Here is a 25,888-nt window from a genome sequence, read left to right on the forward strand (position 1 = left end):
ACAACATATACCTGAATGATCCACAGCTGTGTTTTTTTGTTTAGTGATAGTTGTTCATGAGTCCATTGTTAGTCCTGAACAGTTAAACTGCCTGCTGTTCTTCAGAAAAATCCTTTAGGTCTCACATATTCTTAGGTTTTTCAGCATTTTTGTGTATTTGAACTCTTTCCAACAATGACTATATGATTTTGAGATTCATCTTTTCACACTTAGGACAACTGAGGGACTCGTATGCAACTATTACAGAAGGTTCAAATGCTCAGTGATGCTTCAGAAGGAAACGGAATACATTAAGAGCTGGGGGTGAAAACTTTTGAACATTTGAAGATCAGGGTAAATTTAACTTATGTCTTCTGGGAAACATGCAAGTATCTTCTGTAGCTTCTGAAGGGTAGTACTAAATTAAAAAAAAAAGTTATTTCGGCAAAATCAGAAAATGTACACATCTTCATTCCATTCAAAAGTTTTCACCCCCGGCTCTTAATGCATTGTTTTCCCTTCTAAAGCATCAGTGAGTGTTTGAACCTTCTGTAATAGTTGCATATGAGTCCCTCAGTTGTCCTCAGTGTGAAAAGACGGATCTCAAAATCATACAGTCATTGTTGGAAAGGGTTCAAATACACAAATTTGCTGGAAAATCAAAGCATTTGTAGAACCTGAAGGATTTTACTGAAAAACAGCAGGCAGTTTAACTGTTCAGGACAAACAAGGGATTCATGAACAGCTATCACTAAACAAACAAAAAAAACACAGCTGTGGATCATTCAGGTAACAACACAGTATTAAGAATCAAGTGTATGTAAACTTTTGAACGAGGTCAATTTTATAAATTCAACTATTATTTTCTCTTGTGGACTATATGGAAACAACTTTTATGTGAAATATCCTTATTCAGGTCAGTACTAAACACAAAATAACACGCATTTAGTAGGATCCCTCTTATTTTGGTAAAATAATTAAACTTTCGTAAACTTTTGACTTTTTGTAAACAAAATCCACTATGAAACAACAACTGCTATTATTCCTTTTTGTTTAGTTTTTTTTTTGCATGTTCTCTTTGAAGTTTTTTTTCACAGAGGTGAAAAACCTCCAGTTGCGCATGGCAGGAAACGCATTTGAAACAGGATCCTCGGAGAGAGTGCACTATAGACAGCCCTGTCAGTGAAATCAGAGAGTCTGGAGAGAAAGTCATTCCTGATCGTCACTCGGCCTCCTGACAGCTGATGGAGAGAGAGAAAGAGAGAGAGAGAGAGGATGCAGTCGTTCCAGCTCTGCTATGGCAGGTCGTTTAGGTCACTGCTTACATATGATAGCATATAAGCCAAAAAACAGAGGGTACGTTCCAATCACCTCAGGTGAAGATTCTATGCATATGCATACAATTATACACACACATATATACATATGGTCCCATTTTACATTAGGTGGCCTTAACTACTATGCACTTACATTTAAATTAATCATTTGGTACAATGCACTTATTGTGTACATACATGTTTTTACATTGTACTTATATATTTTTAAAAACCTATATGTAATTGCATTTGTAATAAATTTCTGTAATACCACTGTTCACCAATCCCTTATATCCTAACCCACCCTTAAACCTACCCATACCACCAAACCTGTCCCTAACCTTACCCATATCCCAACTTAATAGAAGCAAAAGTATTTTGCAATGCAATATCACCACATTAACTACATTGTACTTACTTTTTTGATGTAAGTACATAATAGTTAAGGCCACCTAATATAAAGTGTGACCATACATACAATGAAAAATGAAGTAGCACGTATAATTTAGAGTTTTACTGCAGCTGAATGCATATCAGTCAGAAAAAAAGTGTTATTTTTTATTATTTCACAGGTACTTATCTTCATATCAAAATGTTGTGGATTACACTTAAATGCAGACAAATCCACTTAGTCAATATCAGCGTTAGTAAAAGTTTCTTGCACCAAAATTGATTTAGCTCTTAGTGATTTAGTTTTACGTGACTCTCCCTGACCGTTGAATTAAACAAAAACAAAAAGTGTCCTCTCATCCTTGTAAACTGGCTGACGTTTTCTTTTACAGCCAGACTACAATTCCGGAAAAAAAAAATCCCAACTCAGCCCGTCTCAGGTTACAGAAAGTTTAGCTGACTGTACAAGGATAGAAGAGATTTTTAGAAGCCTAAATGCCTCCTTTAAACCCCTCTTATATCACTATGTATTATATTAGCAAACAAATAATGTCCCAAATCTATCAATGTAGCATCACCCACACAGATGAAATGGTGTGAGTGTGTGTGATTTTAAGGGGATGGAGGAAGGTCTCAACCTCATGTATAGTGTCAGCCGCTGCTGTCCCGCAGCAACAGAGTCCCTTTGTACTTGCACTTGACTTACAGTTTACTAGCGGACGTGTTTTACAATGTGTGTGTGTCTAAGTGCTCAATAGTGATCTATTTTCTCCTTATTCTGTGCCTGTACATTACTGATATAAGCCCTGCTCTTCATTTTCACTAATAAAGGGAATTTATTCTCATGGAAGAACATTTCCACCACATTAGAAAAATAAATCATGCTTTGGTAAATCATAATTTAGACTTTTTTGTCAATGAACATGACATGAAAAGTCAACATTTTGAGATAATTTTGAGAAGTAAATTGTGATCATTCAAAATGATGAGATCAAAAGTCAATTATGAAAAATGTTTACTTTTTGTCACAATTATTTAGTATCTAAACGTTGCTTTGTCATTTCTTATCAACTTTTTGACATATTTTTGACTTTATCTTATGACATAATATTATGATTTTGACTTTTTATCTCATAATTATGACAATGTCATAATTTAGACTTTTTATCTCATAATTTACTTAGTATCTATTAATGTCGCCTTATCATTTCTTGTCAACTTTTTGTCATAATTGCTTTTTTGTCATAATTTTGACTTTATCTCATGACATAATGTCATAATTTTGACATCTCATAATTACAACGAAGTCTTACCTTGACTTTTTAATCTCATAGTTGAATATGAGATAAAATTTTAAAGTTATGACTTTGTTGTTAGTCTCATAGTTCCGATTTATCATCATTTTGTCTTTTTTATCTCATAATTAGGACTTTTTATGTCATAATTCTCACTAAATGTTATAATTTTAACTTTATCTAATTATTGACTTAGTATCTCATTTTAGCTTTTTGTCAATTTGTGTCTTTAACTTGACTTTTTTTCTACTTTGTCATAATCATGACTTTTATCTCATAGTTTCGACTTATCATTTTGACTTTTTTATCTCAAAATTCATTAAATCTCATTAATTTTGGCTTTTATCTCATAGTTTCGATTAATCATAATTTTGTCTTTTTTATCTCATAATTTTTATGTTATAATTCTGACCTATTTTAACTTTATCTAAATATTGACATAGTATCTCATTTCAACTGTTCGTAAAATTTTGTCATTACCTTGACTTTTTTTCTACTTTTTTAAATTTTGATTTACCAAAGCATGATTATGTAGTGGAAGTAGGCTTCCATACATAATTTTTTCTTTAGCGGAGTATGCTATTATCATTGCTTATACCTAGGGCTAGTATTAACAGACCCCTCACCCTATTATATCTTTACACATAACTAAATTAACTAATTTTGTGCTATGGATATGAATGGTACCTCAAATCACATGTCTTGCTGAGAACAAATACTGCTATTGTTTTTCTAAGTGATTGACAGAACCAGAACACACTAAAAACACTCAAAACACCACAGCAACCATCCACAACACTCCAGCACCATGGAAGCAAATTTTCCACCATATTTCTTAGAAAATTGTAGTTCTCTTTTTCTGTGCACTTTGCATGCATTGCTCCATCTCTGACTACACTTTTGTGGCTGACGGGAAAAGAAAGAGATAAGCAGAGAGAGAGAGTCAGATCTTGGTCAGCTGTCATGTTGGCTGTCGCTCCCTCTGCCAACTCTTTTCTCGTTAACAGTTTCTTTGCCTCTTTTTTTTTCCCACTCTGCACACCCCCCTCTGACATTGCCAAGGTTCTCACGATGCACGTTTGTTGTCGTTGTCTCACGCCTGTCAAGATATCCTTACACATTTCTCAGGCGACCACACGCCTGGCTCAACCGGAGCGAAAGGGTGGGGTCAAAGGTCACGGAGCTGTCTGCAGTAATTAATGTCATCCGGATATGTGTACTTCCACTCACAGATGTTTGTTTGTCTGTCACGGTAGGGACTTTCCACTGACTTCTACTGAGCTAGTAATATTTTCTATCCCTAGACCTAAAACAGGTTTGTGTAAGAAAGCATTTTTACATTTTCAGTCAGACAAGAAGATGGCTGGTCTGGCTGGTCCCCATGTAGGCAATAACTGGCATCCACGTAGACATTTTAACTCTCTGTATGATTACCTTATCAGCTTGAGATTACGTGGATCTCAGTAACAGGATTAACAGTGTTCGCAGTGGCTTTAGTGCGCTACAGCCGATTAGCAGCAATGTGAGCTGTCCAGTGTGACACAGGATTAGGATTATAATCCCAGGATTATCCGTATAGTCTCCACGGGATTATCCGACCCTCCCTCCTTTACCCTCAAAATCAGGGTGATCTCTTTCAGGTCCTGTGTAGGGCTCTCCCACAGACACTCATCTGATAGCTGCTTTCTACAGTTACTCTTTTATGACAAATGGATCATAACTGGTATACTGAATATATAAAAAATATAAAAAGAATATATACAAATACACACTACTGATCTATCTATCTATCTATCTATCTATCTATCTATCTATCTATCTATCTATCTATCTATCTATCTATCTATCTATCGTTCTATCGTTCTGTTGTTCTGTTTATTGTTCTACCTGTCATTCCATCTATCATTCTTTCTATTGTTCTTTTGTTCTTTTCTATAGTTCTTTCTATCGTTTTATCTATCTTTAGATGATCTTTTTGAAATTAATGGTATGGAAATTGTGTGCTGTAGAATTTATAGGAAAACACTACATAGAATATTATATCTCATAATGCAGTGTTCCTATTTCCAGAGTTATAAATGTAAGTAAATTGAAAATTGACAAATTTTTTGATCAGACTGCCAAAAGTTAACCGACTTTTACACAAATCTGCACAAAAAAATGCAAAATAAACAATTTATTTCTGATATGATAATTTTTTTTACTTGCTGGATAAGATTTTTTGATTATATTACCAAAAGTTAACCGATTTTTACACCAATTTGCGCAAAAAATGCAAAATAAACTATTTATTTCCGATATAATGATTTTTTTCACTTGCTGGATAAGATTTTTTGATTATATTACCAAAAGTTAACCGATTTTTACACCAATTTGGACAAAAAATGCAAAATAAACTATTTATTTCCGATATGATAATTTTTTCTACTTGCTGGATAAGATTTTTTCATCAGATTGCCAAAAGTTAACAGCTGTTTACACAAATTTGCACTAAAAATGCAAAATAAACTACTATTTATTTCCAATATGATCATTTTTCAACTTGCTGGATAAGATTTTTTGATCAGATTGCCAAAAGTGAACCGATTTTTACACCAATTTGCACTAAAAATGCAAAATAAACTACTATTTATTTCCGATATGATAATTTTTTCCACTTGCTGGATAAGATTTTTTCATCAGATTGCCAAAAGTTAACAGATGTTTACACAAATTTGCACTAAAAATGCAAAATAAACTATTTATTTCCAATATGATAATTTTTCCACTTGCTGGATAAGATTTTTTGATCAGATTGCCAGAAGTAAAGCGATTTTTACACAAATTTGCACTAAAAATGCAAAATAAACTACTATTTACTTCCGATATGATCTTTTTTCCACTTGCTGGCATCAGATTGCCAAAAGTTAACCGAATTTTACACAAATTTGCACTAAAAATGCAAAATAAACTACTATTTATTTCCGATATGATCATTTTTTCCACTTGCTGGACAAGATTTTTTGATCAGATTGCCAGAAGTAAACCGATTTTTACACAAATTTGCACTGAAAAAAATTAACTACTATTTATTTCCGATATGATCATTTTTTCCACTTGCTGGATAAGATTCTTTGATCAGATTGCCAAAAGCTAACAGATTTTACACAATTTGCACTAAAATGTAAAATAAACTACTATTTATTTCCTATATGATCTTTTTTTTTTCACTTGCAACAAAGTGAGGTCATATTGAGAATCATATTAATATTTGTATTGTTTATTGTTGCATACCGTGTACAATTTCACCAACTATTTTAATAGTATGTCGTATTAACAGATATTAGGCAGTATAAACCGCTAAGTATGCAGTAAACAGTATTGCATTTCAATCATAGCTCCTAAGAGACAAGTGCAGTCCGTCGGTCATTACCACAAAATAAACTACCGCAGGGATCTTGTTTCACCCCGAAGGGGTTTATTTTGGGATAATGACCAGCTGACTTTATATTATCCTGTGTCTTCTTAGCAAAAAAACAAGTCAAATATTGATTTGAAATGATTTTGTACAGCTATGTGATATGAGACAAAAAAAACGTGAAAAAATTACTCAAATACAACAAACATTATATAAAAACATTTACTGCAGAATGCAGCGAATGACCAATCAAAATCAAGAGCTGTATAATCAGCCGTTTGAGGCAAAAACAGACCCAAAAAACTGACTGTTTTTCTCTGTCTTTCATCATTATTCCAGGCCTTTGATAATTGAATTCAGTGTGTTTTCGATCTTTTTTTCATAAATACACATCAGAATGAGCTGGGCTTAGATGGAGGGCTCTGTTGCTAGGATACCATGACCACGACAGACACGAGGTTTGAGCAAACAGTCTGTGGAGGGCTAGTCACATCTGTACCATCGCTTATGAGAGTGTGTTTGAAACAAACACACACGCACAGCCTCAAAAATGTCCGTAGTTATATGCATTTCACCTATAATGCACATAAAATGCTCACAAACATAATTCTGTCTGGTTATGTCAAATGACAACAATTTTAATCTCTAGAGATGAAGCGCATCACGTGTACTGCCTGTGTTATGGACACCGCGCTAATGAATAATGCAGTTCGGTGGCCCCTCCCTCTTAAAGATTGATGCGTCGAGATGATGATGCATTTCCTGTCAGTCAGAGCTTTGATGACTCAGCCCGTTCAGCTCTACAGGAAGTGCAGGGTCCACTCCCAGAGTTCACTAGAAGCTGAGTCACGCAGAGATGAAATCGCTCTGTCACAGCGACACAGGTTGGAAGACCAACACACACACACACACACACACACACACACACACACACACACACACACACATGTTGGGTTTACATGTTTTATGGGGACATTGCATAGGCGTAATGGTTTTTATACTGTACAAACCGTACTTTCTATCGCCCTACACCTACCCTACACCTAAACCTAGCCCTCACAGGAGATTGTGCATACTTTTACTTCATCAAAAAAACTCATTGTGCATGATTTATAAGCCTGTTTCCTCATGGGGACCTGAGAAATGTCCCCACAAGGTCAAAATCTACTGGTATTCCTATCCTTGTGGGGACATTTGGTCCCCACAACGTGATGAATACCAGGTGCACACACACACACACACACACACACACACACACACACACACACACACACACACACACATTGAAGTAGGCCAGGGTCAGTCTGTTCCTGATAAGCAGGCTATCTTACTCTTTCAGGAGCCAATTTGGGTTTAAAAATCATGTGCATGTTCTCCAGTGCACATGACTCCCAGAGTGCATTGCAGTAGAGAAAAACAAAAAACATAAAAAGTAATGCACTGGTGCCTGTCACATAAAAGTAGTGCTATGGTACTTTTTCAGAGTAAATATTTAACTAATACAAAAAAAAAAAAAAAAATGAGTGAGAGAGAGAGGAAGGGAGGGAGGGAGCAGGAATTAAGTGATTTTGTTATGGCACACTGAGACAGTATGTCAGATAAACAGTTTTCTCGGTCTGCTGGTCGGGTTCATGCTCTCTGTGTCTCTGTGTCTCTGTGTCTGTGTGTGTGTTAGATCCCAGTGCTGGCTTGTTTCTATGGCGTGATCCAGGAATGAAAACGTCCTCTGTGGATTTACTGCGCTCATGTTTATGCTTTCAAACAGACATTTATTCTCTAATGAATGCCCAGTGTGTCTATGTTTTCTGAGTGTACATTCCATGAGCGTGTTACTAACAGTGGCTGGGCTGCTGTGGGGCATTCGCTGCTCTGTCTCCATACATGGTGAGACTGGTCCAGTCCCTTTCTCTAGTGCTCGTTGAGTGTGTTGAGGTGGATCACATTTGTTGAATGTTACTACACTCACACAGGACCACTGAGTAATCTATCTATCCATCCATTCATTGTATACTTCACTGAATGACAGTTAAAATGTACGATAGCTAAAATGATAGAATGACAGACAGACTGATAGCATGATAAATAGAATGACAGAATGATAAATAGAATGCTAGAAGGCTTGATAGATAGATAGATAGATAGATAGATAGATAGATAGATAGATAGATAGATAGATAGATAGATAGATAGATAGATAGATAGATAGATAGATAGATAGATAGATAGATAGATAGATAGATAGATAGATACAACTTTTTGAAAATCTGGAATCTGAGGGTGCAAAAAAATCTAAATACTGAGAAAATCACCTCTAAGTTGTCCAAATTAAGTTCTTAACAATGCATATTACTAATCAAAACTTACATTTTGATATATTTACAGTAGGAATTTTACAAAAAATCTTCATGGAACATGATCTTTACTTAATTTCCTAATGATTTTTGGCATAAAAGAAAAATCAATAATTTTGACCCATACCATGTATTTTTGGCTATTGCTACAAATATACCCCAGCGACTTAAGACTGGTTTTGTGGTCCAGGGTCACATATAGTGATAGACAGAACATTAGAATGATAGATAAAACGATAGAACAATAGAAAGAACAATAGATAGAATGATGGAGAGATAGATAGAAAGAATGACAACTAGAACGATAGAAAGAATGACAGATAGATAGAACAATAGAACAATATATAGATAAAACGATAGAAAAATGAAAGAACAATAGAAAGAACGATAGATAGAATGACAGAGAACAAAAGAACAATAGAACGATAGATAGAACGATAGATAGATAGATAGATAGATAGATCGATAGGTAGATAGATGATAGATAGATAAGATGACAGAAAGATAGAACAGCAGAAAGAATGATAGATAGATAGATAGATAGATAGATAGAACAATAAACAGAACAATAGAACGACAGAACAATAGATAGATAGATAGAATGACAGAAAGATAGAAAGAATGAGATAGAAAAATAGAACAATAGATAGATAAAACGTTAGAAAGAATGACAGAAAAAATGATAGAACAATATAAAGAACGATAGATAGAACGACAGAAAGAACAATAAACAGAACGATAGAACGATAGATAGATAGATAGATGATAGATAGAACAGAAAGAACCAGAGATAATGATAAAAAGGGTAGATAGAACGATAGAACAGAAAGAATGACAAATAGACAGAATGATAGATACGATAGAATGACAGATAGAAAGAACGATCTATCATTCTTTCTGTCTATCTATCAGTTTCATTTTTGCAAATTTGTCAGATGTTTCTCTCAAAATTCTTTTGCAGAAAAAAAAGAAAGAAATGAGACGCAGTGAGAGAGTTTTTATAGCAGTCCATTTAATTAGATTCTGTAAGAAGCTGATAAGAAATATTTGAGTTGATGTTGAAACCTCAGACTTTGGTATCTTGGCATATCTGAGCCGGTTTGAGACTTAATTTCTATCTCTTATCAAACACCAACTCAAGAAAAGGCTATATTAATTCAGTTTGCTTACAATTGAGATATTAAAGAGATTAACTCATTAACTTGGTAACACTTTACAATAAGGTTCATTAGTTAACATTAGTTAACCATATTAGTTAACATGAACTAATAATGAACTGGACTTATACAGCATTTATTAATCTTTGTTAATGTTAATTTCAACATTTACTAATGCATTATTAAAATTTTGTTAACATTAGTTAATGCAGTGTGAACTAACATGAACAAACAATGAACAACTGTATTTCCGTTAACTAACGTTAATAAAGATTAGTAAATACATTAACAAATGTATTGCTCATGGTTAGTTCATGTTAGTTAATACATTAACTAATGTTTAACTAATGAACCTTATTGTAAAGTGTTACCATTAACTTTATGACTGAATAATCTAACAGCTAGAGCCATATATTAAAGTGACTTTAAAGTTCAGTAGCAGAATAATGTTTAGCTTTGGTTTTAATAGGTATTTAGTGTAGTAAAACCCTGACAAGAGTGTTTGCCATTACCTAACAAAATGTAAACAGAGCTAGTCACACACAACCAAAAGACTCTCAGACTCTCAGACTTTGGAATGTAAGCTTGGTGTCAAAAATAGCCATATACAGACAGAGAGCGCGCACACACACACACACACACACACACACACACACACACACACACACGAGTTGATACGGGGTCAGAAATGACGTGAGCTTTAAAAGTTGTGAGTGCGTGCAACACGAGATTGACGCGGCCGCCATGATGACTTCTGTAGAAGCTGGCTGAGTTTGGCCGAGTGCTGGGAGCCGTATTCCAGAGCGCTGAGGTCTTCAGACAGAGAAGATCAGCTCTTATAAACAGGCGGATGATGGTATTTGGATCTCAGGCTACAAACTCCCTTAAGAAAGTTCCACACTAACTAAACAGTCCAAAACAAGACAAGAACAGCAATTTATTATTGAATGTTGACCTGGAAGAAAGCCCAGAGGAGAACTTTTATTGCTTAGCGATCGCTCACTCTTAGCTCGGGACTTCTGAATTATGTTTCAGTATCAAGTTTTCTCAAAGTTACTTGGGAAAAAACAAAAGAAACTAATTTTAGCAAATAATAAAGTACAAGGATTTGACACAAAGTTAGAAAAATGTAAAAACAAAGCTCAGATAATTTGTGAATAAATTACACTATTATTTTTGTATTATTTATGTACTATTATAGCATTTTTTCATATGTTGTATTGCCTTCAATTTTTATATTTTTAGTTCATTTTAATTTTACTTGAAGTTTTAGAAATTTTGTTGTGTCTTTTTTCGTTTTCCATTTCTGTATAGTTTTAATTTATTTTTGTTTCAATTTTTGTAACTGTATTGAGTTTCAGTAATTTTTTTTTCAAGTAATATTTTATTTTATTTTTATTTCAATTTATGTATTTCAACATAAATTTGACTTTTTAATTTATTTTTTATTTGATTATTTATTTATTTTTTTATATATAATATTTTATTTGATTATTTCCAAATTTCCAATTTCCAATTAAATAAAAAAAAAAAAAATTAATTAAATTAAATATATTATTTTTAAATGTATTTTTGGTTAAATTGACTTTTAGTAATTGTATTATTTTAACTGAAAATTACCATTTATCATTCTCATTTAAAAAGTTTTTATTTTTTTCATGTAATATGTTATTTTATTTTTATTTCAATTTTAGTTTTAGTAATTTTATTATTAATTTAATATAATATTTTATTATTTTATTTCAACATAAATTTCAGTTAGTTGCCAGGGCAACATTTCAAATCAAATTAAATTAAATTAAATTAAATTAATTATTTTTTATATTTAATTACTATTATTTAATTTAATAAGAATTATCTTATTTATTTAATTTTATATTATATGTATTTAATTTTATTTTATAATTTATTTCAAGTACAAAAAGCAATTTTAACATGTTTTTAGACCTAGCTCTACTAAACAATAGCTCAGACTCAACAAGCTCTTTTAACATAGTCCAGTTAACCTAGAAAGTAATTGCACAGAAATGCTGGCAGCCATTATTTATTCAAAATAAGACATTACCATTGTAAGTGAAACAATTAAGATATTAAAGAGGCGTTGTTTGTCATTTTCTTCTCTAGGTGTATCAAGCTTGTGGGAGAGAACATATTAAACGTATACTGAAATAATCATAGGCGTTTGGTCGATTAAAAAAGAGAAAAAACGGGAACATTTAGCCATGTGTCTCAGCTATATAATCACATCTGCCTTCATTTAAAGAAAAAAAAAAGTATAAAACCATCTAAGAAAAAACGCTGAATGAGTTGCCATTTGGCATCTTCAGTCAAGAAAATCCAGATTAAGTCATTTGCTGCCAAGTCCATTAGTTGTCAGAAGTCTTTGCTAATGGATTTCCTGACTGTTGTTTTAAAGCTAAAGTCATGCATTATAATGCAAAGCACTTAAAAGGCAATTAACATCAGCTTTATATCAAAAAATGTCTGTAATGTCATAAAGTCACGTGCTAATGTCAAGCAACATCACTGACTGATTCAGGCTTCCACACCTCGCCGCTGAAAACAAATCCTGAACAAGATCTCTTCTCAGCATCTAGCCTTTGAAATGTTATTCGTCTGATGTCCTCATGCTATACCTTGATCTGTTTGTCTTTTCCTTGGACGAGGACCAGTAGTGAAGGGCAGGGCAGGTTCATGCTTGATGGATGAATGCTAAGGCAAACCTGAAAAGTCCTTACAGCTAAATAGGTTCAGGTTTAAAGCTTAAGTGTGTTTTTTTGAATCTCCACAGAAATACGAGCTCAACCAATGATGTGAGTTTGGGGCGGGAGTATCTGTCTGACTGTTGCAGATGGGGAAATGTTCAAAAAAACAGTTTGAAAAGGATCACTGTTTTACCAAGTGTTGGGATGCTACTAGCACAAAATTACACAATTAGACATAAAAAAAATTCTTATATGCTGATTTCTTCTTAATGTCAATGGAGAGAACAGTTTGCTGCTTAATATTTCTTGATTCTTTGATATTTATTGGAAGTAGATATCTTTGGCAACATTTTAAGTTTACTGCCATTTTGATCAAACTGATGCATCCATGCTGAATAAAAGTATTAAATTCTTTAAAGTTAATGAGCAAATAAGAATACTCAGCAGCTATATATTTTCCTAGAGTCATAATTATGAGGTGATGTACAGTATGTATCGTTTTATCCAGAATAATGTTATTTTTTACTTAAAACATGAAAAATGTTACATTATATAATGGTTAATATTAACTGCATGATATAAACTCACAATTGCAAGAAATAAAGTCAGAATAGTGAGATAAAAACTTGCAACTCTTGACTTTTTTCTCACAAATGCGAGTTTATATCTAGCACTTATGATTTTTTTGACACAATTCTGACTTTTTCTAGAATTGTGAGATATAATCTGGCAATTGTGAGTTATAAAGTCCCATTTTGAGGGAAAAAAAAGACATGTTCTCAGAATTGCACATTTATATCTCACAATTCTGACCCTATAATAAGAAAAAAAAGAAAATATAAAATATAATCTCTCGATATTCTGAGAAAAAAAGTCAGATTTGCAAGTTTTTATCTTGCAATTCTGACTTTATAACTCCCATTTGTGAGTTTATATCTTAAAATTCTGACTTTATTTCTCAAAATTGCAAGTTTATATCATGCAATTCTGACTTAATTTAAAAAATATTCAGATTTCCTAATTTATATTTCACAATTCTGACTTTAGAACTTGCAATTGCAAGTTTATATCTCACAAGTCTGAGGAAAAATTCACAATTGTGAGATGTAAACTTGCAATTCTAAGAAAACGTCACAATTGTGAGTTCATATCTCAAAATTCTGACTTTATTTCTCAAAATTGCAACTTTATTTCTCAGAATTGAAAGTTTATATCATGCAATACTGACTTCACTTCTCAGAATTGTGAGTTTATATCCTATAATGCTGATTTAATAAGATATAAACTTGCAATTGTGATGTTTTACTCAAAATTGTGAGTTTATATCTCAGAATTCTGAGAAAACATTTCCCAATTGCGAGATATCAACTTGTAATTCTGAAAAAAGTCACAATTTGAAGTTTATAATTCGAAATTTTGACTTTATTTCTCAAAATTGCAACTTCATTTCTCAAAATTGCAACTTCATTTCTCAGAATTGCGAGTTTATATCTCATAATTCTTATTTAATCTCTCAGAATTGCAAGTTTGTATCTCACAATTCTGAGAAAAAAGTCCCAATTGTAAGTATATCTTGAAATTGTGACTTATTTCTCAAAATTGCATGTTTATATCTCTTGTTTATATATCTTAGAATTGTAAGAAAAACTGTCCCAATTGCGAGATATAAACTTGCAATTCTGAGAAAAAAGGTCACAATTTCAAGTTTATATTTCGAAATTCTGACTTTATTTCTCAAAATTGCAACTTTATTGCTTAAAAAAGTCCCAACTGAAAGATATAAAAGTCACAATTACAAGTTTTTATCTTAAAATTATGACGTTCACGTAATTCTGACTTCATCATTTCTCAAGTGAAAAGTTTCAGAAAAGTCAGAACTGCGAGGTGTTAACTCGCAATTCATCATTTCTCAAGTGAAAAGTTTCAGAAAAGTCAGAACTGCGAGGTGTTAACTCGCAATTGTGAGAAAAAAGTCAGAATTGTCAGATAAAAAGTTGCAATTCTAAGAAATTAAGTCAGTCACTTTCATATTTTTTATTCAGTGGCATAAACGGGATTCCATAGTTAGCTGCAGGCTAAATTAGTTAGATTTATTAATGCTAATGATCACAAAAAATAAATAAATATGCTGCTAATTTGGTTCATTAGACTAAACGTAATCGGTAGCTAAATAAATAAAAGAGTTCAACTGAAGTGCGTTTGCAGGCGTACAAATCTCGCCTATTTTACATCGGCTTTGAACATCTCATTTAGCATTCTGATTTGTTCCGTGTGACTAAACAAGGTCAAAGGAGCGTTCGTTACCAGCAAACAGCACCATTAAACTGGGAAGATCCCTCTGGTGTGTTGCATAATTGCACTAACTCATGCCAAAATGGAGAGATAAGCGTTAAAGAGGAGTGTTGATCCTCCCTACTACTGGTTGATCTCAACTTCACCTCTGTCTCGTCTGATTGGAACCAATGAGGGCTGCTGGGAAGGGAAAGCATATTTGACTATATTCAGTCAAATGATTTGCATGATATGCAAATGGCCTGTTGAAAGCATAGATACTTATTTGTGTTGTGTTTCTGGATGAGTATGTGTGTCTGCGCCAGTGTGCTTTAGATGCCTGGTCATGTGATACCTGTTCTAATTATACCATCTAAAAGAAGGCCATCCACGGTCTGCTCAAATCGTTAAGCTGCGAGCTGACCTCATAACGCAGTGACATACATAAAAATACCAGATGAAACAGATTTAACTTGCATAAATCGATTTTTTTACGTTTTTTAAAAGAACCCTCTTATAAAAAGTGGTTTAAAATGAGCTCCCAATGGTAACTATAACATTAAACATGACCATTCTAATGAGACAAAAGCATTTTTTCACTTAAAGTTACAAACACCAATGCCTTGCACACAAGTAAGGGACATTTACGTAGAGTCAAATGTTTTCATGGATAAAGGTTAATTTAAAAAATATTCAGATTTGCTAAATTTATATCTCGCAATTCTGAGAAAAAAGTCACAATTGGGGGATTTAACTTGCAATTCTAAGAAAAAAAGTCACAATTGTGAGTATATCTCAAAATTCAGATTTTATTTCTTAAAATTACAACTTTATTTCTCTGAACTGCAAGTTTATATCATGCAATACTGACTTCATTTAAAAAAAATCAGATTTGCGAGTTTATTTCTCACAATTCTGAGAAAAAAAGTCACAATTGGGAGATGTAAACTTGCAGTTCTAAGAAAAAAAGTCACAATTGTGAGTATATCTCAAAATTCAGATTTTATTTCTTAAAATTGCAACTTTATTTCTCTGAATTGCAAGCTTATATCATGCAATACTGACTTCATTTCTTAGAATTGCGAGATATAAACTCGCAATTCTGAAAAAATTAAGTCACAATTTCAAGTTTATAATTAGAAATTCTGACTTTTATTCTCAAAATCGCAACTTCATTTCTCAGAATTTCTGAGAAAAAAAGTCACAATTGTGAGTTTATATCTCACAAGTCTAAGAAAAAAGTCATAATTGTGAGAGATTCTGACTTTATTTCTCAAAATTGAAAGTTTATATCAGGCAATTCTGACTTCATTTAAAAAAAAATTCAGATTTGCGAGTTTATATCTCGCAATTCTGAGAAAAAAGTAAAATATTTTTTTAAATATAAACTTGCAATTCTAAGAAAAATAGTCACAATTGTGAGTATATCTCAAAATTCTTACTTTACTTCTTAAAATTGCAACTTTATTTCTCTGAATTGCAAGTTTATATCATGCAATACTGACTTAATTTCTTAGAATTGCGAGATATAAACTCGCAATTCTGAAAAATTAAGTCACAATTTCAAGTTTATAATTAGAAATTCTGACTTTAATTCTCAAAATCGCAACTTCATTTCTCAGAATTTCTGAGAAAAAAAGTCAAAATTGTGAGTTTATATCTCAAAATGACACTTTATTTTCTCAGAATTGCGAGTTTATAAAAGATAAAGATTCACCTACACTCTTAAAAATAAAGGTGTTTCACGATGCCATAGAAGAACCTTTTTTGTCTAAATCTTTTGTCTAAATCTTCTGTTTCACAAAAGGTTCTTTGTGGCAAACAAGGTTCTTCTGATTATAAAAAGGTAAGAAATGGTTCTTTAAAGAACCTTTGATTGAATGGTTCTTTGTGGAAGCAAAAATGGTTCTTCTATGGCATCGCTTGAAGCACCTTTTTTTTTTAAGAGTGTATTTGGTCGGTTTTGAACTTGCTGTTCCCGCCAAAACCTATGCAGTGGCCATCTTGGCTCTGTGAGCCATATGGCTGGTCTGTTTCTTATTAGAGATGAGGAAACTGGCCAGCCGGCTCAAACATCTCTCACCCACGTCAGCTTCGCTCACAAGCCACTTTTCCACTCTATGATCTTCCATTTCGCTCGGAGCAAAAAAAGTGTAAAACAACACCGAATTCATGGCTGTTCCTCTCTTTCTTTTTTTGTCTCTCTGAAAACCACTGTTATTTTCTGTCGGTTTTATTTAGTTCATTTGTTGTCACATTCTCTCTCTCTCTTTGTCAGTCTGGCATTATTTACACAGGCAGAGATAACAGATCTATCATTCTGTCAGATAGAGGGATGATAGATAAAGCTGAGCAGTGTGTGTGTGTGTGTGTGTGTGTGTGTGTGTGTGTGTGTGTCTGGACTTTGGCCCATGGCAGTCAGCGTCAGCAGCCTCACAGTGTGCTTTTCATCCAGCCAGCACGATTCAACATGGCCAAAAGTGCTGTTACACACACACACACACACACACACACACACACACACACACACACACACACACACACACACACACACACACACACACACACACACACACAAACACACTAGACAATGTTCTTCTGTCCACATCTGCACTGAAACAATTTCTTTAGATCTTTACCTCTCTTTCTCTCTCAAACACACACGAACACGAGGCCTGCGCTAGATTCACGACTCTCACTGGCATTTATACACAGTAGATCTTCTCATACGACTCGAGTCGTCTGACGCAAAACACGTGTTCATAGTTCATCTGTTTTTCACTCTTCCTCCTTGGGAAAACTGAATTGTTGCTCTACGAGAGCTGTGCGGCATGACGGTATATATTATTAATTGTAACAAATTACCTTGCCCTTTAGTTGGCATTTATTCGATTCCAAACAAAAGGTCAACAAAATAATGTTTAAAATATTTAATTAAATTAAGCTTTAAAAAAAAAAAAACATTATGTACACTAATACTGTGATATAAAATATATATTATATATTTTATAGAATAAATTAAATAAGAATAATAGCTATATTTTAATATAAAATAATATTGTACAAGAAAATACTAAAAAATAAAAGTAAATACACTTCTATTCAAACATTTGTGATCAGCCAGAAAGCTTTAAATTGATCAAAAGTGACAGTTAATACATTTAAAATGTTACAAAAGAGTTTTATTTTTAAATAAACACTGTTTTCTATTTATTAGATTCCTGAAAAAAATGTGTCACGGTTTAAAACAAATATTATGCATAAGTATTCAGCTGTTATAAAAATAAATATTTCTTGAGCAGAAAATCAGCATATTAGAATAATTTCTGAAGGATCATGTAATGGGGTAATGGTGAAAATTTTGCTTTGTATCACAGCAATAAATTACATTTTCATATATATTAAAATTGAAAACAGTTATTTTAAATTGTAATAATAATTCAGTACTATAATAATTTAATGTACTAATAATAATTTAATGTACTTTTTAATTTAATAAATGTAAAAAACATTAAAAGAATCTTACTGACTCTAAACTTTTAAACAGTATAAAATATAATATAATATAATATAATATACCAGTCAAAAGTTTTTGAACACTAAGATGTTTCAGATTTTTATTAAATTTTTTTTTACATAAGTCTCTTCTGCTCACCAAGCCTGCATTTATTTGATCCAAAGTACAGCAAAAACAGTAAAATTTTGATTTAAAATAATGTAATTTATTTCTGTGATCAAATAGTAAAAATAATTTAAATAGTAAAAATATTTCAAAATTTACTGTTTTTGCTGTACTTTGGATCAACAAAATGCAGACTTCTTTAAAAAACAATAAAAATCTTTTTGACAAAAAACTTTTGACTGGTAATATAATCCAATATAATATAATCCTTTACTGTGCTATTTACATACTATTTGAAAACCATAAAAATAAATGGTATCACTTTTATGGTAATGTTCAAAAAACCTATAGTAGGTTTTTGTATATGCTGTATATTTTTCAAAAGTGTCTCAACTACTGCATGTGTCCAATATAAACAGATGTCTGTGTGTGTATGTATATGCGAGTGAGTGTGTGTCTGTGGAGGGGAACACCTGAAACATTGCCAAGGTTTCCCAGCAGACATGAGATTTAGCTTGAACCCCCCCTGCCAGTGTGTGTCTGTGTGTGTGTATTTGCTTTTCTCCTGCCGTGTAAAAATAGATGGAAAATTACAAAGTGGCATTCCCTACTGCTCTGGAAGGAAGTGGTCATACACACACACTCTCTCACACACTCACACACACACACTTACATTCACACACACTCACACACTTACAGTACGTGGAGCTGTTTGCAAAGTCCTGGCGACACAAATTAGCACCTAATAAACTCATAACTGACGTTTTTAATATTTCAGCAAATGTAAACATTTTAATAATTCAGCACATGTGGTCTTTTTAATATTTAAAGATATTTAGTTATATGAATAATTTAGTAGCTCCACACTAAGCCAAACACTGGACGACATGAAGCAAAGTAATGGATTAGGAGAACTTCATAGAAGCTCATTCTGGACAGATGTGACATAGGCCATAATTCATTTATCAAAGCATAAGGCGTAAACTGGAAAAACCCTTTAGTCATGCTTGCTAAGACAGATCACTATTATTATTGCTCATGCGCTGCATTTTTAAAACTATCCTCATTTGTGCTACTGACATGAATGATATGTCAGATTATGTGGATTAACGGGGAAAGGCGTGCTTTGGCGGATTATTTTTTTTTTTTTTTTTTGAGTAGTGAGTAGTGGAGATGCAAGGGAACTGGATCTTAAAAATTATATAAAAATGTGGATTTTGATTTGTCAGCCAACATATCAGTTATCAGCTTTCATATTTAAAGAATCATTGGTTATCGGTTAATTAATTCATTTATTTGTTATATCGGTTATAATCAGAATTTTCGGTTATCTGTTAATGTAATTATTTGTTTTTTTTTTTCTGAAGAAAATGTGACTCGTGGTCATGTAAGGGAACTGGCTCCTAAAATTTTTTTATTTATTACAGGAATTATCGGTTATCGGTTAATTTATTTGTTATATGGGTTATAATCAGAATTATCGGTTATCTGTCAATGTAATTATTTATTTGTTTTTTTTTCTAAAGAAAATGTGATTTGTGGTGATGTAAGGGAACTGGTCTCTAAAAAATCAGAATGTATTAACGGAATTATCGGTTAACGGTAATTTATTTGTTAATTTATTTGTTATATTGGTTATAATCAGAATTATTGGTTATCGGTTAATTCATTGTATTTATTTGTTTATTTGAAGAAAATGTGAATAGTGGTGATGCAAGAAAATTGGCTCCTAAAAATTATATAAAAATTTGCATTCAGATTTATCGACCAACATACCGGTTATCGGCTTTCATGTATAAAGAATTATCGGTTATTGGTATTGACAGTTATCGGTTGATTAATTAAAAATGTTTTTTTTTTAAATGTGAGTAGTGGTGATACAAAGGAATTGGCTGTAAATAATTATATAAAAAAAATTGCATTTAGATTTATCAGCCAACATATCGGTTATAGGTTTGCATATATAAAGAATTGTCTTTTATAATTTTTATTATAATATATATATTATAATATATAATATTATAAAATATATATATTATTTTTTTTAACAATAATGTTTTTCTTCTATAAACACCAATAATTGGATGCAATATAAAGTTGTGCAAAACCCTAGTTTCTTCTGCTAGGCATTACAGACCTCTCTGTCTTTGTTGACTCAGACTTTCTTAGAGGGCCAGTCTCGGGGTCTGCACTGATGGATGTGATTTTTGGTGTTATTAGAGGGAAAAGCAGAGAGCTCATAGAGGAGGATCAGATCTCTGTGGAGTTACTGGCTGGTATCAGCCTGTTCATCATAAAGGATTTGGATCTGGAGAGCAAATACTCCATTCAGACCTCAGGACGGGAAACGGGAATGACAGAAACGTGCATTAGCTTTTGCGAGCGGCCTCTCTCTGTGTATATTTCTCATATTTCTAGGATTTTTACTAGTACCAGTGGCTTTGTGCTGAATAGCCAAAGGGTTTAAAAATACAATACAGCCATATAATTATTAACATTAACTGAAAACCATTATCGTGGACGCCAAAATCGTCAAAACATTCAGTTTTGAGAGTCCTCTTACTCATCCAGGCTCGGGTTCTAGTGGTTTCAGAATAGTGAGTGTGTCTTTGACTTGACCGAATGAGGAACTGAACCAAAACTGCAGAAATGAGCAGAGACCTCAGACTGTCTTGTCCAAACATAAGAGATTCAGTGTGTTATTACAAGGCAGCAAAGTACAGAATAATCAGTTTATGTTTAGTCTTCTTCTGAGTGAGACCTGGATTTGAACATTTGTCGCAAAGTTTTGCAACTTCAAGAGTTTGCAGGAACTTCTCTCTGCAAAACATTTAAAGATCAAGGCTTGTTCTTTTTGTAACAGTGATCATCACGGTTTCAATAACAATCATGACAACAATGCTGGTGTGTTTCCATGGTGATGGGTCCTCCTGGAAGTATTATGGTCTAGACTACTACGCCTGTAAAAGAAGTTCCCATATAAAGGTCCCTGCGCTTTACAGTGCAGTTGATTTACCTTTTTATATAGTGTGTGGAATGCTCATGTTGGCATCCAAAGTAAGTAGGAAGAAGAAATTAATGGCTTAAGGCTCAGCTGTGTCATTCTGAGGTAAAACACTGAGCCATTCATATATCCAGATAATATGGAAACTAATCTTGCTTATTTTCATGCTCGTAAAAGTGCTATTTGACTAGTAAAATGAGTAAACTAGTAGAAGCTGGTAAAAAAAATTAATAAATGAATGAATAAGGCTGAATATTTGCATTGGGCAATAAGAGTATTAGTCTGGCTTGGAACATCTTTGTATATATATATTAGGGGTGGGCATAGATTCATTTTATTAATCTAGATTAATCTAGATTAAATCTTGGAATTAATCTAGATTAATCTAGATTAAAATGGCTAATTTGAATTCGGCTGAAGGCATTTTCAGAATATGTGTGCTACCCAAATAATGACTAAAAGTAAGTCTTCGAGAACGGGCCAGGTGGCGCATTAGACCAGGCGCTCATCTCCTGTTTCCAAAATGCATCACAATCTGCTTGACAATTGCATTTACAACATAATTACCTATACAAACTTGTGTAACCAAGTACTTCTGCGCAAAAGGCTGCACGACGTGCACGTCTGTGTATGGGCATGGATAGCCTATCTGCGTGCATAGTCTTCCATTAAAGTGCGTTGCTTTTAGAAGCATCAATTCAGTTGTTGCATATAGTTTAATGTCTTTATTGTGGGATTATCAAAGTAAATTATAACTCAACTTGAGATTTTACTGGGGCACAGCAGATTTTCACTGGGGCACGTGCCCCAGTAAAAAGGGTCTAGCAACGCACCTGCCCTGAAGCGGCTTCATAACTGCATCCATGTTTGCACGTCTCATTCGATGTGGTAATTTCACAGAAGTTGAAGACTCGTTCTCGCCCCCTACAGTGCAAATCCACTAGGTATACGTCATCCGCGCTCAAATATCAAGGTGAAAGTCATCATATCTTGCGTAGTTTAGACCCAGCTCCCAACCGAACTTTGAGAATAGATTAACGGCGATATTTTTTTTATCGCCCGATAAGAGTCTCACGTTAACGCAGCACGTTAAAGCCGATAACGGCCCACCACTAATATATATATATATATATATATATATATATATATATATATATATATGTATATGTATATATATATATATATATATATATATATATATACACACACACACATATATATATATATATGATAAAAAAAATAATAATATATAAAAATAATCAAATGTTAAAAATAAAATAATAACAAAAGGCCAGAAATAAAATAAAAATATAGGTTAAAAATAATCAAAAATAAAATTATATATATATATATATATATATATATATATATATATATAAATGATACACAATAATAATATATTTAATAATTAAAATGTAAAAAATAAAATAATAATAAAAGGCCAGAAATACAAATATAAATATAAAATAATAAAAAATTATAAATGTAAAAAAAAAAATACAATTACATAAATAATCAATAAAAAAGTTAAAAATAAAATAATAAAATGCCAGAAATAAAATATAAAATATCATTTTAAATATAATCAAAAGTAAAATAAAACTAATATATAGAATAAATAAACATATATAATATATAAATAAAATAATAAAAATAAAACAAAAATGATAAATAAAAAATAATAACGTTAAAAATATAATAACAAAAGGCCAGAAATAAAAATAAAATAAATAGAAAATGATACAATGTAAAAAAAAATCATGTGTAAAAAATGCTCAAAAATAAAATACAATTACGCAAATAATCAATAAAAATACAAAAAATAAATAAAATGTTAAAATAATTATAAAAGGTCAGAAAAATAAAATAAAAATATATAATTAAAAAATAATAATAAATGTCAAAAAAGATGTCAAAAGTGATCAAAAATAAAATAAAATACAATACATTATTATAAATAATAGATATTAAAATAGGAACAATGAAAATCAAATAAAATAAAAAACAACAAAATAATAAACATGTGACCAAAATGTCAAAAGTGAAGTGAGATGAGATGAGAGATGAGATTTCTAGTCTAGCTTGCAAAATTTCCCCTTATCTTTTCCTGTCTTAATTGAAAGGTGAGAAAATATTAAAATTAAAATGTAGCAAATAAACAAAATGAAAAAAAATTAAATCATATGACCAAAAGTGGACATACTCCATTAAGAAAGATCAGACAGATTCAGTAATGTTCGAGCCTGAAGTGTTTCTTACCTTCAGTGAGTCAAAGCACGCGATGACTCTGCCGTTCTCCACCTGGCAGCTCTTGGCGGGATGCGCGAACTTGCACTCGGCGTCGGTGCGAGCGCACGTTCCCCGCTGAAACTCACGACACACCTCCAGCGTCAGCCATTTCGTGTCCCGCATGTGAGCCATGTTCATCGCCATCTCAACACGCTTTAGCGGCAAGCAAACTTCAATTCCTTAAAATCCCAAAGTGCTTTGGGTGTGCTTATGTTTGTCCTTTTTAAGAATGTTCCTCTCCTTCTTAGATCATTAAGCTCCTGTTTCCTCGTGGATGCACACCAGGCCAAAGCAAAGAGAACACAAAATGTTGCTGTTAGGAAAAACTGAATTGCAGTAATGGATCCCAAAGCAAAAAATCCTTGAATCTGATTGGCCGATTCAATAGTGCCCACTTCAGCTCTGTCTGTTTGTGTAGGGGTTGTTCGTGGTCACAGGGATTGTGGGGTTGTGCGGGCAGTCCTTTTACTGATGTGGGCAGCAAGCAGGCAGGAAAGCTGAGGCTGGTACTATAAGCAGGTCCAAGCAGCGGCAGACGCAAGAGAGGGCACGATACTCAGTACCCACCTGCAACAGAGAGAAAGACAGAAAAAGAACAGCTTCGTAAGACATTTCTAAAAGCATCAAAAATTGAACCTAACTGAACTTAGGGTTTTTGACCTATTTTTAATGTAATTTTAGAAAAGTTTTGGAAAGAGTATTCTGATTTGCTGCTCAAAAAACATTTTTTATTATTATCAAGCTGCAAAGAGCTGAGTAGAATTTTTTCAGGTTTAGAAAAACAGCCTTTATGATGCTGAAAATTCAGCTTTGATCAAAGGAATACATGTTATTTAAAATAGTAAATATATATATATATATATATATATATATATATATATATATATATATATAAACATACACACACACACACACAATTGTTAAATAATAAAAAATTATATAAATATAATACATTATAAAAGGCCAGAAATAAAATTAAAAAACATATAAATAAAAAATAATAAGTGTACAAAAATGAATGTGTGAAAAATGCTCAAAAATAAAATACAATAACACAAATAATCAACAAAAAACACAAATACAAATAATAATAAAATGTTAAATCTCAAAATAAAACCAAATAAACCACATAAGAAAAGTTACAAATTAAAAACATATAAATACAAATAAGCATCTAACAAATTTTGGAAATAGTGCAAAGAAGAATCTTCCTGGTTTAAAAACTTGTATAAATCGGGGTGGGCATAGATTAATTTTTTTAATCTAGATTAATCTAGATTAAATCTTGGAATTAATCTATATTAATCTAGTTTAAAATGGCTAATTTGAATTCTGCTGAAGGCATTCATAATATGTGTGCTACCCAAATAATGACTAAAAGTAAGTCTTCGAGAACGGGCCAGGTGGCGCATTAGATCAGGCGCTCATCTCCTGTTTCCAAAATGCATCACAAACTGCTTGACAATTGCATTTACAACATAATTACCTATACAAACTTGTGTAACCAAGTACTTCTGCGCAAAAGGCTGCACGACGTGCGTGTTGCCGTTAAATACACAGACGCGCACGGGCATGGATTTCTGCGTGCATAGTCTTCCATTAAACTGCGTTGCTTTTAGAAGCGTCAATTCAGTTGTTGCATATAGTTTAATGTCTTTATTTCGTGATTATCAAAGTAAATTATAACTCAAACTTGAGATTTTACTGGGGCACAGCAGATTTTCACTGGGGCACGTGCCCCAGTAAAAAGGGTCTAACAACACACCTGCCCTGAAGCGGCTTCATAGCTGCATCCATGTTTGCACGTCTCATTTGATGTGGTAATTTCACAGAAGTTGAAGACTCGTTCTCGCCCCCTACAGTGCAATTCGACTAGGTATACGTCATCCATGTATCTATATATATGTGTGTGTGTGTGTGTGTGTGTGTGTATATATATATATATATATATAATAAAATGTTAAACAAAAAAATAAATAAAAGGCCAGAAATCAAAATAAAAAAATATAAATAAAAAAATGAGAAATGTAAAAAAAAAAAAAATAAAAGGCCAGAAATCAAAATAAAATAATATAAATAAAAAAATTAGAAATGTAAAAAAAAAAATGTCAA

General features: G+C 32.5%; 1 protein-coding gene across 11 annotated transcripts in view; it reads right to left on the reverse strand.

The window, feature by feature from the left end:
* mbnl1 (muscleblind-like splicing regulator 1) overlaps nt 1–24,341 on the reverse strand; it is a 49,124-nt gene extending 24,783 nt beyond the window's left edge. For all 11 annotated transcript variants that reach the window (XM_073849059.1, XM_073849060.1, XM_073849056.1 and 8 more), the window contains exon 1: nt 23,747–24,341. In XM_073849059.1, coding sequence (XP_073705160.1) covers nt 23,747–23,920 — 174 coding nt within the window. In that variant the 5' untranslated portion in view covers nt 23,921–24,341. The remainder of the gene's footprint in view (nt 1–23,746) is intronic.
* Between the last annotated feature and the right edge of the window lie 1,547 nt (nt 24,342–25,888).

The sequence above is a fragment of the Garra rufa genome, chromosome 10 (genome assembly GCF_049309525.1).
Source record: "Garra rufa chromosome 10, GarRuf1.0, whole genome shotgun sequence".
NCBI classification, from domain to species: domain Eukaryota; kingdom Metazoa; phylum Chordata; class Actinopteri; order Cypriniformes; family Cyprinidae; genus Garra; species Garra rufa.